The 14,225-nt window shown below is 43.9% G+C and overlaps 1 protein-coding gene across 1 annotated transcript in view; it reads left to right on the plus strand.

Moving 5' to 3' along the window:
* Positions 1–468: 468 nt before the first annotated feature.
* Positions 469–14,225, plus strand: part of LOC308280283 (bone morphogenetic protein receptor type-2-like) — a gene marked incomplete at its 3' end in the record, with an annotated part of 60,801 nt that continues 47,044 nt past the window's right edge. The window contains exon 1 of the mRNA XM_080720543.1: positions 469–1,539. Within this exon, the coding sequence (XP_080576669.1) occupies positions 1,440–1,539 (100 nt within the window). The 5' untranslated portion in view covers positions 469–1,439. The remainder of the gene's footprint in view (positions 1,540–14,225) is intronic.

Genomic DNA, 14,225 nt, shown 5'->3' on the forward strand with positions numbered 1-14,225 from the left:
ACTCGTACACGGTCAATTAAAAGGCAATTCAAGAAAGCCTTACAGCTTATGTGGGAAACTTGTTTTAAAACTCATATCATTGGAGGCACACGACCCCTTTCCGTATCCGCTGTAAGCCGGATGTGCAAAACTGCTAAGTGAATTGATCCCAGTCTGGGTCCACTACTCCAGACGAGCAGAGGCGTCAATTGGGTATGGCAAGCTGTGGCAGCTGCCATATACCTTGGCTACAGGGGGAAATAATAACACGTGCTGTAATCGTGCCTGTTGCTAAGGTCATGGCAACATGACTGGTGTCTTACCAGTCATGTTGCCATACCTTGGCTTTTTCCGAACTGACGCCGCTTGCAGACGAGGCTGCAAACGAGGCGTTCCCCCCCGTCTGTGCGTCTGTCCCACTCTGTGTCTGTCCCAGCGGAGAGACCCAACACACACACACACACACACACACACACACACAGTCGCACACACACGCACACGGTGACGGTCAAAGCCAAATTCAATCGCCCCAGGGAACAACAGCGGAAGGACGGAAAGGAAGAGGAGACATCCTCCTCCTCTTCTGTTATTTTGAGACCCCCCCCAAAAAAAGTACAGTTCATATTTTTATTAACTTAATTAAAAATATATTTTTATTTTTTTTAACATAAAGAACCTCACGCCGAATAATATGTCGGTGTTTCCCGTCGCCTTTTCCACGTCGCGAGAGGAGTAGCAGAGTGGAGGGAGGAGGATGAAAAACCATAACGAGTGGAGAGAGAGAGAGCGACGCCAGTTTGGATTCAATCACATTAGCAGTTAGCTCGCATGCTAACGCTAAGGCTAACATTAATAACATGTAGGCAGCCTAGTAGACGGATCTTTTTTCTCCCCCGTTAACGGTTATTATCGGTCGAGTTATTGTTCCGTTATTATTCTAACACCGAGGCCCGGGCGTACACACATTCTACACCACGGCTGGAGCTTTTTCACTAGTGAGAGAAAGGGAGCTCTGCGTTGTTTTTACGCGAATGAATTGACCGTTTTTTCCCCCCTTCCTTGAGGAAAAAAATCCTTATCTTCCCCCCCAAGTTTTGTGCTTCTCCAGACGGACAGACTGGGGGGCTAAAGCTAACGCTAGCATGGTAGTAGCTAGCAGCTATTATTATGGACGTTGTGGGCTGGAGGACTGCTGCTGGAGCGACTGGCTGCAGGCTCGGGCTGCTGCTCAGCCAGGAGAGCTGCTAGCCGCACGGCGCTGCTGAAAGAAGCTCTCCCTGGCTCCACAAATCGGATAACAACAAATATATATATTTATTTATTGCTGATTCCGATCGTCACGACAATCGATCCCAGCCACAACGACATCTCGACTTCTTTTTCCACCTCCCTGGCTGTTTTTTCCCCCTCTGTGATGTTCCGTTGTTGCTGTGTTGGAGAAGGAGCTCCACAATAAGTCCATGTACAGTGTCATCACGATGGCCGTGGGCCCGATCACGATGCTGACATTTGCCAAAGTGTGGCTCTGCCTGATGGTTCTTCTCGTGACCCCCGTGGCCGGTAAGTGTTGCTGACTGTTGTTGTTTACCGCCCTGTTGTTTTTTAAACCCGCATGTGTCATCATGTCCTATGTGTGCCCCCTTGTCTTGGATCGATTCTATTCATTCAGCCCCCTTGGGGTTGGGGACGAATGCACTTTCTTATTGAAAGGTGTGTTGAATCGATGCTTGCTGACTGTACTTCATTTGGTTGTTTTGTACACACACACACACACACACACACACACACACACACACACACACACACACAGACACACACACACACACAGACAGGGATTGATGCAGGTGACAGACAGATAGCCCCAGACAGCGTTGGTTTGTTTTGTTATGCAGCTTACAGGCTTACCAGACAGACAGCAAACAATGAATTATTGTTATTACCCACCACCTGTCACAGGAATGGTCTACAATACTAAAGACAGTCTAATCATAACTTGTGTATGAAACATACTCTCCTTTCTCTCTCATTCTGATGTCTTTCTCTCCCCATCTCTGTCTGGTGTGACCTATCCCTGTCTATCTCTTTGCCATTGCTGTTATCTGGCTCTCCCTCGGCCTCTGGTTCATATGTGGTAGTTGGGCTAATTGTTGTAGTTAAGTAAAACTTACAGTAATAGACATTCCTTGTTCACTGTACGTGTACTAGTATCTAGCTAACTGCCCCTATGGCTTGCTCTGAAACAGTCTGTGTACAAAGGTATGGAAAAACACTGCCAGAACACAGTCACTGTCAGCCAAGTTGTGCCCCCTGTTCTTGACTTTGGGCTGCAGCCAAGCTTCTGTGAAACCTTGAACGAGATAAGATAATGACGGCTCTGCACAGCAGTCGAAAGAGAGCGAGATGGGGGCAGGGAGGCGCAGAGGATGGGGCGAAAAAGTCAATGGAATGCGTGGGAAGGCAAGAAAGAAGGCAAGGAACAAGATAGGTGATTTGGGCCGTGGAATTTTGACGCCGTGGTTACACACTGTGTGTGTGTTGGGTGCTGGGTGGTCTCGTGGCGATTAATTTGCCCTCCATGTTGAAGCCCAGTGTGTGTGTATGCTGCGTGGGCGTGAATATGTGTACACTACATTCTGGCCTCCTTAATAGTCCATTATTTCCCCGTGCGTGTACTGTGTACTGTGCACTGTGCAGTCCACCCTGTGGTGTGTGTGGTCAGAAACCCCAAATAACAATTGCCCTTGAAGGACGACGGTTTATTGGTTACTTTTGTACGGCATACAGTGGATGGACGTACCCACCCCGAGTCTGCAGGTGGCATGACTCAAGGCATGTGGTGGTGGGGAGGGACTTTATAGCCCTATGTTTTCTATTCCCCCCCCATCCTCCATCTCCCAGAATATGAGAGGGAACGGTAGGCACTGTGTGAACAAGCGCTTCAGAGTCTGTGCACCAAGCCGCACATGAACAACAGTGCATAGCAGAGTGCTGATGCCTGAGGCGAGCCCAGCAGAATCTTTTTCAGCTTAATGTTCTAGCCCGCAGCGTCATTGTCGGCTACCTGGACTGGATCGCTCTGATTTGCCTGATTTGTACATGTTGAGAGTCGAGACTAGGGATGGGACGATGTGAAAATTGTGACTAAAGAAGTCGCGATTTAAGATGTTATCACGATAATCAAAATCCATTATCCTGGGGCGGAACATTTGCCAAAAAATAGCCGATCTACTGAGCTCACAACGCGTCACAACTTGACGCGTTGTGAGCTTGTAGATCGTCTATTTTTTGGCAAAGACATCTGATAGAGAGTGAAAAAAAAGACTGTATCAAGTATGAAGTATCAAGTTATAAGTACCTTTTACCAATTATAGGGGTTAAGTGGTACCGGATATACATCTCAGCAAATAAAGGGTGAATTGATCCCAGTGCATGACGGAGGACGATATCACGATAAATTAAATCTCCACGATACGATTATCGAGTGTGCTTTTTAGCACGATAAACGATAATATCGCGTATCGCGTGTGTGGTGTGTGTATGTGTGTGTGTGGGGGTAAATCAAAACAGAATTGCACATTTTAGATGCCGCAATTTGCCAGTCACGTGGGGCTGTACAAAAAAGGTGTTCCAGATGGCCACCTAAATGAATCAATATTACGGAGCCGTGCAGAAACACCTGGCTTGCAAATGGAATTAGACGAAAACTTTATATTATTCAAAGCATATGCATTAGCATCTACAGAACTGCGACATGTTGGGGTTGGCGATAGGGCCTTTCTGTGTGGAGCTTGCATGTTCTCCCCCTTGTCTCCTAGGGTGGTACCCTCACAAAAAAATGCAGTAATCCTGGTCTCTATAATGCCTCCCCCTGGCCAGCCGGGGCGCCTGATGGAGGGGAAAGGAACTGGTTGGAATAACGTGTTTCTTCCACGCGCTACGTCCAAACCGGGGAAATCCCCACTCAGGTGAAAACAAGCAACTTGGACTCCTCATGCATAGAAGGAAGCATGAGGTCAGTCCGTTGTCTCCCCAAGCGCGGCAGAGGGAGAGCAGAGCCCAGGATTACGTAGGCAATTGGCACTGGTTGAAAATGGGTTACAAAATCGTGGGATAAAAAGAACTGTGACATGTTGATGTAGAAAAAAACATGTACAAGAAGAAGCTATATGTATACACCACATTTTCCTACAACAATGATAAATATGCACTAAAAGGTTGTAATATTATTGTTATCAATACATCCCTGTCTTGCAGATTGAGCTGTTGCTCATCTTGAAAAATCGTTGCTTGGACAATATCACCTTTTATGAGCCCGGCAAATTGGCGTTCCTCAGCCGGCACTCTGCCCATTAAACACTTGTTTGCCATAGCGATGACTCATTATGTTCAACAGTCGGCACTCAATCATGAATAGTGTCTTCACGAAGATGCTCATCTTCACTCTTAATCACATTTATCAACACACTGTCGTTGTGCTTGAATGAAAGAGAGAAAATAAACATAATTGTCCGCAGGCCACGGTGTATTGCTTATTTCACCCTAATACTTTTTGCAATATTAATTACGTAGATTCATAATGGGATGTCCTGTACCTGGTACCTCGCCAAAGAAACAGATTGAAAACAATAAATTTGCCAGAATTGAGCAGCATTTGGCTAGTGGCTGTTGGTCACTTTCCCTCTTGACCTGTGTTATGTTTGTGTAGCCGGCATTCAGCTCCAGTTTCAACACAATTTCACTCGGCTTAAAAGAAATCTTGTGTAAATCTGGGTAAGTAGGATGTCCCCTACTAATTCATGCCACAGGGTTTGGTTGCCATGGCGGCACATTAGTGGTTACTAGTCTCATTTAACAGTTTGCTATGGTGACAAATGTGATAATAAACACTGTCTGCACTGCATCAAAACATATGTGTGAATAAAAATAAAAAAAACGTTGCAAGCTAGAGAGTATTCACAGAAGCCGGAAAACTGAAATTTGGGTTCGAATATTGAGAGGTGGTTTGTTTATTTATAAGGTTATGAATACTGCCAAACATATAGCAATGAAGTCACTGTGTTCATATCATACTCCAAAACAAAGTCATCTGTTAAGATAATTGTTCCTACACATAAACAATAACTCTAGCTAATACAAAGCAAGCAGACGACTAGGGCCGTATTAACATAAATGGTTATACCAGGGTATTTAGAAATCCTGAAGGTTGGATTTTCAATACGGTATAAAGTACAGACATGAATCATAAAAAAAACAAATTATTTCACTAAACTAACAATTTGCCACCACCACCTGCACCTCATTAGGCCACTGATGTGTCTGCATCCGCCAGACTGCCAAGGCAACAACAAGTGTCAGTCGTGTCCACCGTCAAAGGCGTCAATATGCATATTTCTAGGCTAGACAATCATGTCATGCATGCTACAATGAGTTCTACTGCCGTCAGTACAGCTTTACCATCATATACCGCATACCCTGGTAAAATGTCAGAAAGGCATGAAAAAAGAATACCGCAACCCTACAAAACAAGGAGATTTTCCGGTGTCTCTGTCTCTCTTTGTCTGTTTCTCTTTTGTCTCTCTCTTATTAGGACTGGCTAGTGGCAAGAACCTGGCCATATTATACACACAATGATACAGGGGTCAGAAATCAATACATTGCGACCATATTAACTGTTCTGCTGCTGTTGACGACGCTCACCGTCATTGAAAGGGTTAATACCATGGCGCCGTTGACGGTGAGGACTGTCAATCTTACTGTATATACAGTAAAGATATTATTACTTACTGTACGTCGCTCCGGTCCCGCCCGCATCGGTAATGTCCGCGATTTGTTTACAACGCACGTCGGGCGTGCACGCGAAGTGAAGCTCCTCCATAGTAAATCCATTGAGAGGCCCATAAAGAAACTTCAATAACTCATAAAAGACATTTGTATACAAAAAGGGGTCTCCACTCTGCACACTCTAGACACGGGATGCGCGCAGCCATGTTTCCCTTCTGGACCCACACTGTGTCATGTGACTAGATGACGTAATCGTTGCCGTCAAGTGATAATCCAAAAAAACAAAAACAACCCCCTTCCAGCCCTTCAAAATAATAGCGGAGGCCTATGGAGGAAACGGCGTGGCACCGAGGCACCAAGCAACCTTCAGATTAAGAGGCACTATTAGTGTTAAACATTGCGATATATATATATATATATATATATATATATATATATATATATATATATATATATATATATATATATATATATAGTAGCGTATTTATTGCAATCCTTTTTACTGTATGTCGATAGTATAAACAGCAGACCTCAATTTCAGTGTGATCAACTATGATCTATTAAGCAATTGAAGGTGATTGGGAATCAATTCAGTATTAGGGTAAAATGAAGGTCAAGGTGTGATATTTAAGTTGTTTTTTTGTGCCATCATTGTTGTTTTTATACCCCTGCTGCTGATGTTCTATGATTAGAGGGGAGGATAGGGGGTTTGTATGTTGCTTCTCTCTAAACTGAAGCTTTTGGTACTCTACTAACTCACACCGTTTTCTCCTTTTCTCTTTGTTCTCTCCCTATTTCTCCATCCCTCACTCTCCTCTCCTCCTCCACTCAACCCTTGTTATTATTTTTGTTAACCCCACCCCTATCCTGCAGTTCTCTCATCAACTGCATGCATTTTTAATCTCCTTTAAGGCCCTTTCACACGGGAAGCAGCAACTGGCGCGTCTGGTAATTAATTTTCAACGAGAGGCAAGAATTCAGGTGGGGAGGCGCGGGGCGGGCAATCTGACGGGCGGAGCGACAAGCAAGCAAAGCGCACTCCCGTGAAACTCTCACGTCCGTGCTTGTCTCACGCAGCATGCCGGCACGCAGCCAGATTTGTTGAAGCTTTTTTCTATGCGGTGCCTAGGAACGCGTCTATTCACATGGGGCGCGCAATGTGACGGTGACCAGGGGCGTCACACCAAATTCGGGGCCCTGGGTACAAGGATTCACTGCGGGGCCCCTGTGCTTTAACTATTGGAAAATAGCAGATATACAAGCTCACAGCGCGGCACCGAGTGCCGCGCTGCGAGCTTGTAGATCTGCTATTTTTGAAAAATCATGAAAATCTTTGAATATTTCAAATCCTTCTGAGTTTTTTTTTGTTGAAAAACCTATGTTTCTATGTCAGTGGAGCTCAAACCTTTTCATGTGAAGGACCCCCAAAATGGTATGTTTTGGCCACGGGGTGCCGGAACCCCATCTCAAAATATTGAGTTCCAGGGACCCCCCAGAAGCAAAATCTTAGTTACAAATATTCGCTTAAAAAATACATATATTCAAAGAAAATTTTCACGACTTTTCAAAAATAGCAGATCTACAAGCTCGCAGCGCGGCATTCGGTGCCGCGCTGTGAGCTTGTATATCTGCTATTTTTCGATAGCCAAAGTATAAAATAATTAAGGCCCCTCCACCACCTTGGACCCTGGTAACTCAGTCCCACTTTCCTACCCCTTTGTGACGCCCCTGACAGTGACCCTGCAGATCCGAGCGAGTATGCACAAGTAGTGCCACTCTCCGTGTGAAAAGGCAGCGTTAGCCTTTATTCTCATTTATCTCAATCTGCCAGTGTGTTCCCACCTAGCGGCTTCCTCAGCTCCTCTTCTCCCTCTTCCTCCTCTGCATATCCACTGACTATTATTGATGTAATGCTAAACAACGACGTAGCAGCCACAGGTGTTCGTTTATATGGACCAGTCGTCTCCGGATAGTAGAATGTTACAAAGATAAAACCCTTGACCAGGGATGGGACGATAAGCGATATTATCGTTTATCGTGATAAAAAACACTCACGATAATCGTATTGTGGAGATTTAATTTATTGTGAAATCGTCCTCCGTCATGCAATGGGATCAATTCACCTTTTATTTGCCGAGCTGCATATCCGGTACCATTTAAACCTTAACCCTCTATTGGTAAAACGTACTTATAATATACGTACTTGATACAGTCTTTTTTTTTCACTAGTCTATACCAAATCTCTTTGTCAAAAAATAGCCGATGTGAGCTTGTAGATCGTCAATTCTTTGGCAAATATTCCTCCCCAGGATAATGGATTTCGATAATCGCGATAATATCGTAAATCACGATTTCTTTTGTCACAATAATTGTGATATGACATTTTCACATCGTCCCATTCCTACCTGGAAGAACGGTTCAAACTGCACTCTCAGACTACGGTCTGAGAGTGTGCTCGCTGTGGGTTGTGGGCATGACTGTGTGTTGCAAGAGAGATCACACGGTCACCCTTCTCTATTTCGTGTCTTAACTGAATCAAATTAGTAGGAAAACTAAGGCGCTGTGAGCTTGCAGATCAGCAATTTTTTGGCTAAGAGATTTGTTAGAGAGTGGGAAAAAAAACTGTATCAAGTACGAGCTTGTAGATCGGCAATCTTTTGGCAAAGAGATTTGTTAGAGAGTGAAAAAACTGTATCAAGTACGTATATTATAAGTACCTTTTACCAATCATAGAGGGTTTAAGTGGTATCGTATCGGATATGCAGCTCGGCAAATAAAAGGTGAATTGATCCCAGTGCATGACGGAGGACGATATCGCGATAAATCTCCACGATACGATTATCGTGAGTGTTTTTTTTATCACGATAAACGATAATATCGCGTAACATCCCATCCCTACTTCCAGGTAAGCTGGAGTTGTGTGTGTGAGTGTGAGAGCTGGGGGCAAATAGGATTAGTCATAGTACCATTATACCATGGAATAAAGTGGGCTTGCTCATTAGCTCTGCTTGTCCAAAGCCCGAAGCCATGTCTGCTGCGCCCCATGCTGTGTTAGTGACAAACCCACAGCCCGTCTGTCTCACGGCAGAATCTCCGAGGCCACAGCGGACCCCCTGCCTACAGGCCTGTCTGCCGTCACATTCTAACACAACCAACAGTTGTTTTGAAGTCGGTTCATTACTATTTAACCCATTTTAGAACGGTTACACCTTTTGTGTATCGTTATTTTATGCTTTAACTATTTGAAAAATAGCAGATATACAAGCTCACAGCGCGGCACCGAGTGCCGCGCTGCGAGCTTGTAGATCTGCTATTTTTGAAAAATCGTGCAAATTTGAATTTTGACCCGATTCTATAAGTGTCTTTTGAATCCTTCTAAGGTTTTTTGAAAAACCTATGTTTCTATGTCAGCAATCTGGCCAGCCATCGTCAAAGAAAGGGTCCTTTTCACTTAACTAGAGCTCAGTTAGTCTGTTCTTGAGAGACTACTATGTCAGTGGTTCTCAAACGTTTTCATGTGAAGGATCCCCAAAATTATATTTATTTGGCCACGGACCCCCATCTCAAAGTATTTAGTTCCAGGGACCACCCAGAAGCAAAATTTGAGTTACAAACGTTCGCTTTGAAAATACATATATTCAAATATTTGCAAAAATTTTCACGACTTTTTCAAAAATAGCAGATCTGCAAGCTCGCAGCGCGGCACTCGGTGCCGCGCTGTGAGCTTGTATATCTGCTATTTTTCACTGGTTAAAGCATTCAATAATTCTAGGCCTAAATGGGTTTTAAGTGCTTGACGCGGCAATAAACGGATGAACAGGAAAGATTTGACCAGAAAGCAGTCGTTTCTGCAAGCGAGTTAAAATTAAAAAGGGGTTGTTATGAATAAATCTCAGTTCACTGGAAGGGAAAACGGAAGCGTCAATATCGATGTGACAAGCACAGGCACACCTGAATTGGATTAGTCTAATGGATCAGAGCAGCACAAACATTGAGGTGGTAAATCCTTTATTTATTTGTGTTACCAAACGGGCTAGTCCAGTTTTTACATGGCTTTGAGTCCCCTAGTTTGTTCTCTGTTTTAAAAGACAACTTTGTTTTTTTACAACAAGGGTTCATATTTTAGATAGTCATTAGAGAAAAGAAAAGCTTAGTGTTACAATGTTTTCATTAACTTCTTCCTATTATTTTAGTGATTTTAACGATTTTGATTTGCATGCATGCCCCCAGGTTGGGGGCATGCATGCAAGTGGCTAAATATGTATTTTTAGACACAATAAGCCCATTCCCAAGATGCACCGCAATCTTTCATGGGCAGATGTGACTTATGGTGTAAATAGTAACAATGAAGTTGCCGGATTATTGTGTCTAAAAAGACATATTTATCCATTTGTACGCATGCCCCCAACCACTGAAATCAAAATACCAAAATCGCTAAAACAATAGAAAGCAGTAACGGGGCCTAATGTATTGTGTAAAAGGTGAGTGGGAAAATCAGGAGACTTTAGACTATTTACTTATGTTTGTCTAAAACCTAAATAACCAGTAAATATTAACATTACAATATCACAATTTGTCTGGTGATGTTCACACATTTGTAAAATAATTGTATTTAGGCTCAGTAAAAACAAGCCTGGACTTATTTGCATGAGTAATATGACAGGCTAAAAAACACTCTGTTGGTAAGTTCTAATTCTAAAAGGCTAGGGGGGCCCGTTCACCTTTGGTCTTGGGTCTAGACTCTAGACTTTGGAACCGCCAAGCGCCGTCCAAAGCTTTCATATGGTTCATAGGTAGCGGAAAGGGCAGAGATGATTCTACTGGACCTAAGATTCAACTGTGCCTGGCATCAGCAAAATGTTAAAATCTATTCCATCTCTCACCAGTAGGCAGTAAGCAGTCCTTAACCCATTCAGGCCTAGAATTATTGAATGCGTTAACCAGTGAAAAATAGCAGATATACAAGCTCACAGCGCGGCACCGAGTGCCGCGCTGCGAGCTTGTAGATCTGCTATTTTTGAAAAAGTCGTGAAAATGTGTGCAAATCTTTGAATGTATGTATTTTCAAAGCAAACGTTTGTAACTCACATTTTGCTTATGGGTGGTCCCTGGAACTAAATACTTTGAGATGGGGGTCCGTGGCCAAATAAATATCATTTTGGAGGTCCTTCAAATGAAAAGGTTTGAGAACCACTGACATAGTAGTCTCTCAAGAACAGACTAACTGAGCTCCAGTTAAGTGAAAAGGACCTTTTCTTTGACGATGGCTGGCCAGATTGCTGACATAGAAACACAGGTTTTTCAAAAAACCTTAGAAGGATTCAAAAGACACTATCAATCACAATCGGGTCAAAATTCTAATTTTCACGATTTTTCAAAAATAGCAGATCTATTAGCTTGAAGCGCGGCACTCGGTGCCGCGCTGTGAGCTTGTATATCTGCTATTTTTCAATAGTTAAAGCATAAAATAATGATACACAATAATGTGTACCCGTTATGAATGGGTTTTAAGTGTGAGATAATACAATATAGTGCTGTGCCTTCAATCTCTGTCAGTAACCTAGCAGAAGAATTGTGCACTTGTGACAGATGACGGAGGAGCTGAGCGGAAACATCAGCACGGCAGCCGTTCCATATTCATGACCTTCCATATCACGTTCTTCACGTCACGTCACAGTATTTGGTGAATTATGGCTATAGACAGAGAAATGTCTTTTCGCTTCCCCGTCCACTGCACCATGCACTCCATTCGTCTAAAAAGAAAATCAATAGCAGCCTCGTGTACTTCTGGAGAGACCTGTCCTGGCCGGAGGTTGTGAGGGTTGGGGGCAGGGGCGTCACAAGGGGGGGAAAGTGGGACTGAGTTACTAGGGCCCAAGGTGGAGGGGCCTTAATTTATACTTTAGCTATTGAAAAATAGCAGATATACAAGCTTGCAGCGCGGCACTCTGTGCCTCCCCTGCCCCTTCTTTGTATATACTGTTTGTTTAGACTTACTGTTTTCTTTTTTCTTTTTCTTTACATATCTACTGCATAGTACTGTGTTCTATTTGTCTGTCATTCAATGTTATATGAGATACTTCAATGGTTTCCAGTGGAAATAAGCTTAGTCTTTTCATGGATCTCCTTTTAGTAGACCTTGTACCAGTGAACTGTACCGTCATGAAACTGTACCTTTTCCTATGCAAACTTCTAATAAAGTCTTCAATCAATCAATCAATCAATCAATCAATGCTGCGCTGCAAGCTTGTAGATCTGCTATTTTTGAAAAATAGCAGATCTACAAGCTCGCAGCGTGGCACCGCTTGTATATCTGCTTTTTTTTCAGTAGTTAAAGCACACAATGTGAGTGAATCCGCTTGTACCCAGGGCCCAGAATTTGGTGTACGACGCCCATGGGTGGGGGTGGAATAAAAACGGCCTTCAGTTCGAGCTTGTGGTTTGGTGATAGAAAAAAGGAAAAGAGAGAGAAATTAGAGGATGTTTGAGAAAACAAAAGGTGCAGCCTTGGGACAGTAACGGAGAGTGACAGCCTGTGATTAGCAGCCAGCATTCTCCTTGAGTCACAGAGATGATGGGTCCGGGAGGGGCTGTGTGGAGAAAAAAAACAAGAGTTTTCTGTTGTGGTGCTTTCATATTCTGCCTAGAAATAGCGTAGGGGCATTTTGAGAGTGTCTACATGTACCTGGCATTGTTGTGGCTCATCACTGCACTTCCGATTAAAGGGGCCCGACATGAATTTCAAATTTTTAATTTTTTTCTTCTTGTTTTTTGGTCTTCCCAGTCTTAATTAACTCTAAGCCTTGCCTTTCATTTCAGTGATTTTCTGAATGGGCGTGTCTGAACGGTACTCTTTTTAAATCAGCCCCATTCTATGTCACAGGGGGCTCATTTCCTATTGGGCCCCCTCGAGAAAGGGGCGGTACTTTTCGGGAGGCTATATTCTTTTGAATTTGGAACCATGAGGTTGGAACCATGAGGTGGAACCATGAGGTAAATTGGTGCTAAAATTGGAACGATACAGAGAAGATTACGATTGACTTCTCATCGTGGTTCTCTAATCTTGTCTGTATCGTTCCAATTTTAGCCCAAAGACAGCGCCCCGTTGCCAACAAAGGGCATTTTGGTATTGCATCTGAAATGGCTTGGAATTAGAGACAGACAGAACATGAAATCTCAATATCTGAGTGGTTTAGGCTAAAACCGTATTATGGACCAATATTTATATAAAACACATTATATCCTTCGAGAGCTGTAAGATATTTGAACTGCATCTTGTGCTTGATAAAACATCGAATTCAATTCTAGTACACAGTTTAAATCCTCAGCAATGTTTTGGGACCTGAAGAAGGGTTCTGTTTTGACAGAGCTTGGTCTTGCGTTCATGGCCCCCATATGCATATAATGCTCGCAAATGATGGGCCAGGGTGTGATGGACGAAAAGCCCTGTGGCGCAAGCATATGGTAGCTTTATTTAATGCTGATGTTTCAACAGGGGAATCGGTCTGCCTTAGCAATACATGTGTTCACATTCAACAAGGACACAGACACTATGGCAGTGGTCTTCAACCAGGGGTCCGGGACCCCTAGGGGGTCCTCAGAGTTACTGCAGGGGGTCCTCCAAATCTTCCAATCCTTTTATCCAATCCTGAGAACTCTAGCCAAAAATAGCAGATCTACAAGCTGCAAGGCGTTGTGAGCTTGTAGTTAGGCTATTTTAGGCAAAGAGGTTTGGTGTAGAGGGGAAAAAGAACAGACTAAGTACAGAGTAAAAGATCAAGTTTATTAGGTAATGACAGCTCAAGCAGTTAAATATCTAAAAACACAAATTAACATGAATCCAAAATACACTGATGATCGTGCTGTCAAACGATGAAACTATATGGAATCTATGAAATGGTTGTGGGGGTCCCTGCTTCATCTGTCTCTCAACTAAGGGGTCCTTGGCCTGAAAAACTTTGAAGACCCCTGCACTATGGCATAACCCCCCCCCCCCCCCCCCCCCCCCCCCCACCACACACACACACACATACACACTAATCTGACATTATTATTTACCCCCACCCCACACACACCCATTCGCCAATATAGGTCACTGTGCCGTATTTGTTTTGATCGCATATTTGGGAAAGTTTGTGGCGGGTAAGTGTTTTTTTTTTTTCTTTCCGGGGGGGTCAGTGGCATTGCAGTCAATCACGGCGGAGGGCCTTTAGCCCCCGGCCTGGCCAGTTGTAAGCCTCGGGATTAGCATAACTGTACCGAGACCCAGACAGACGCAGGCTGCGTGTTGCGAGGAGGGGGTATTGGAGGGAATTTGTGGCGGGGTAGGGGGGTAGGGGGGGGGTTCCAGGGGCAACAGATGGGTGCAGATTAAAGTCGCTCTGCTTTTAAACTCGATCGAGGGGGCGACTCGGAGAGCAAATAACACTCCGCGATTCCCCCCCCCTCACCTCGTCCCACCTCAG

Source organism: Nannobrachium achirus, assembly GCF_963921795.1.
Source record: "Nannobrachium achirus genome assembly, chromosome: 24".
Taxonomy (NCBI): domain Eukaryota; kingdom Metazoa; phylum Chordata; class Actinopteri; order Myctophiformes; family Myctophidae; genus Nannobrachium; species Nannobrachium achirus.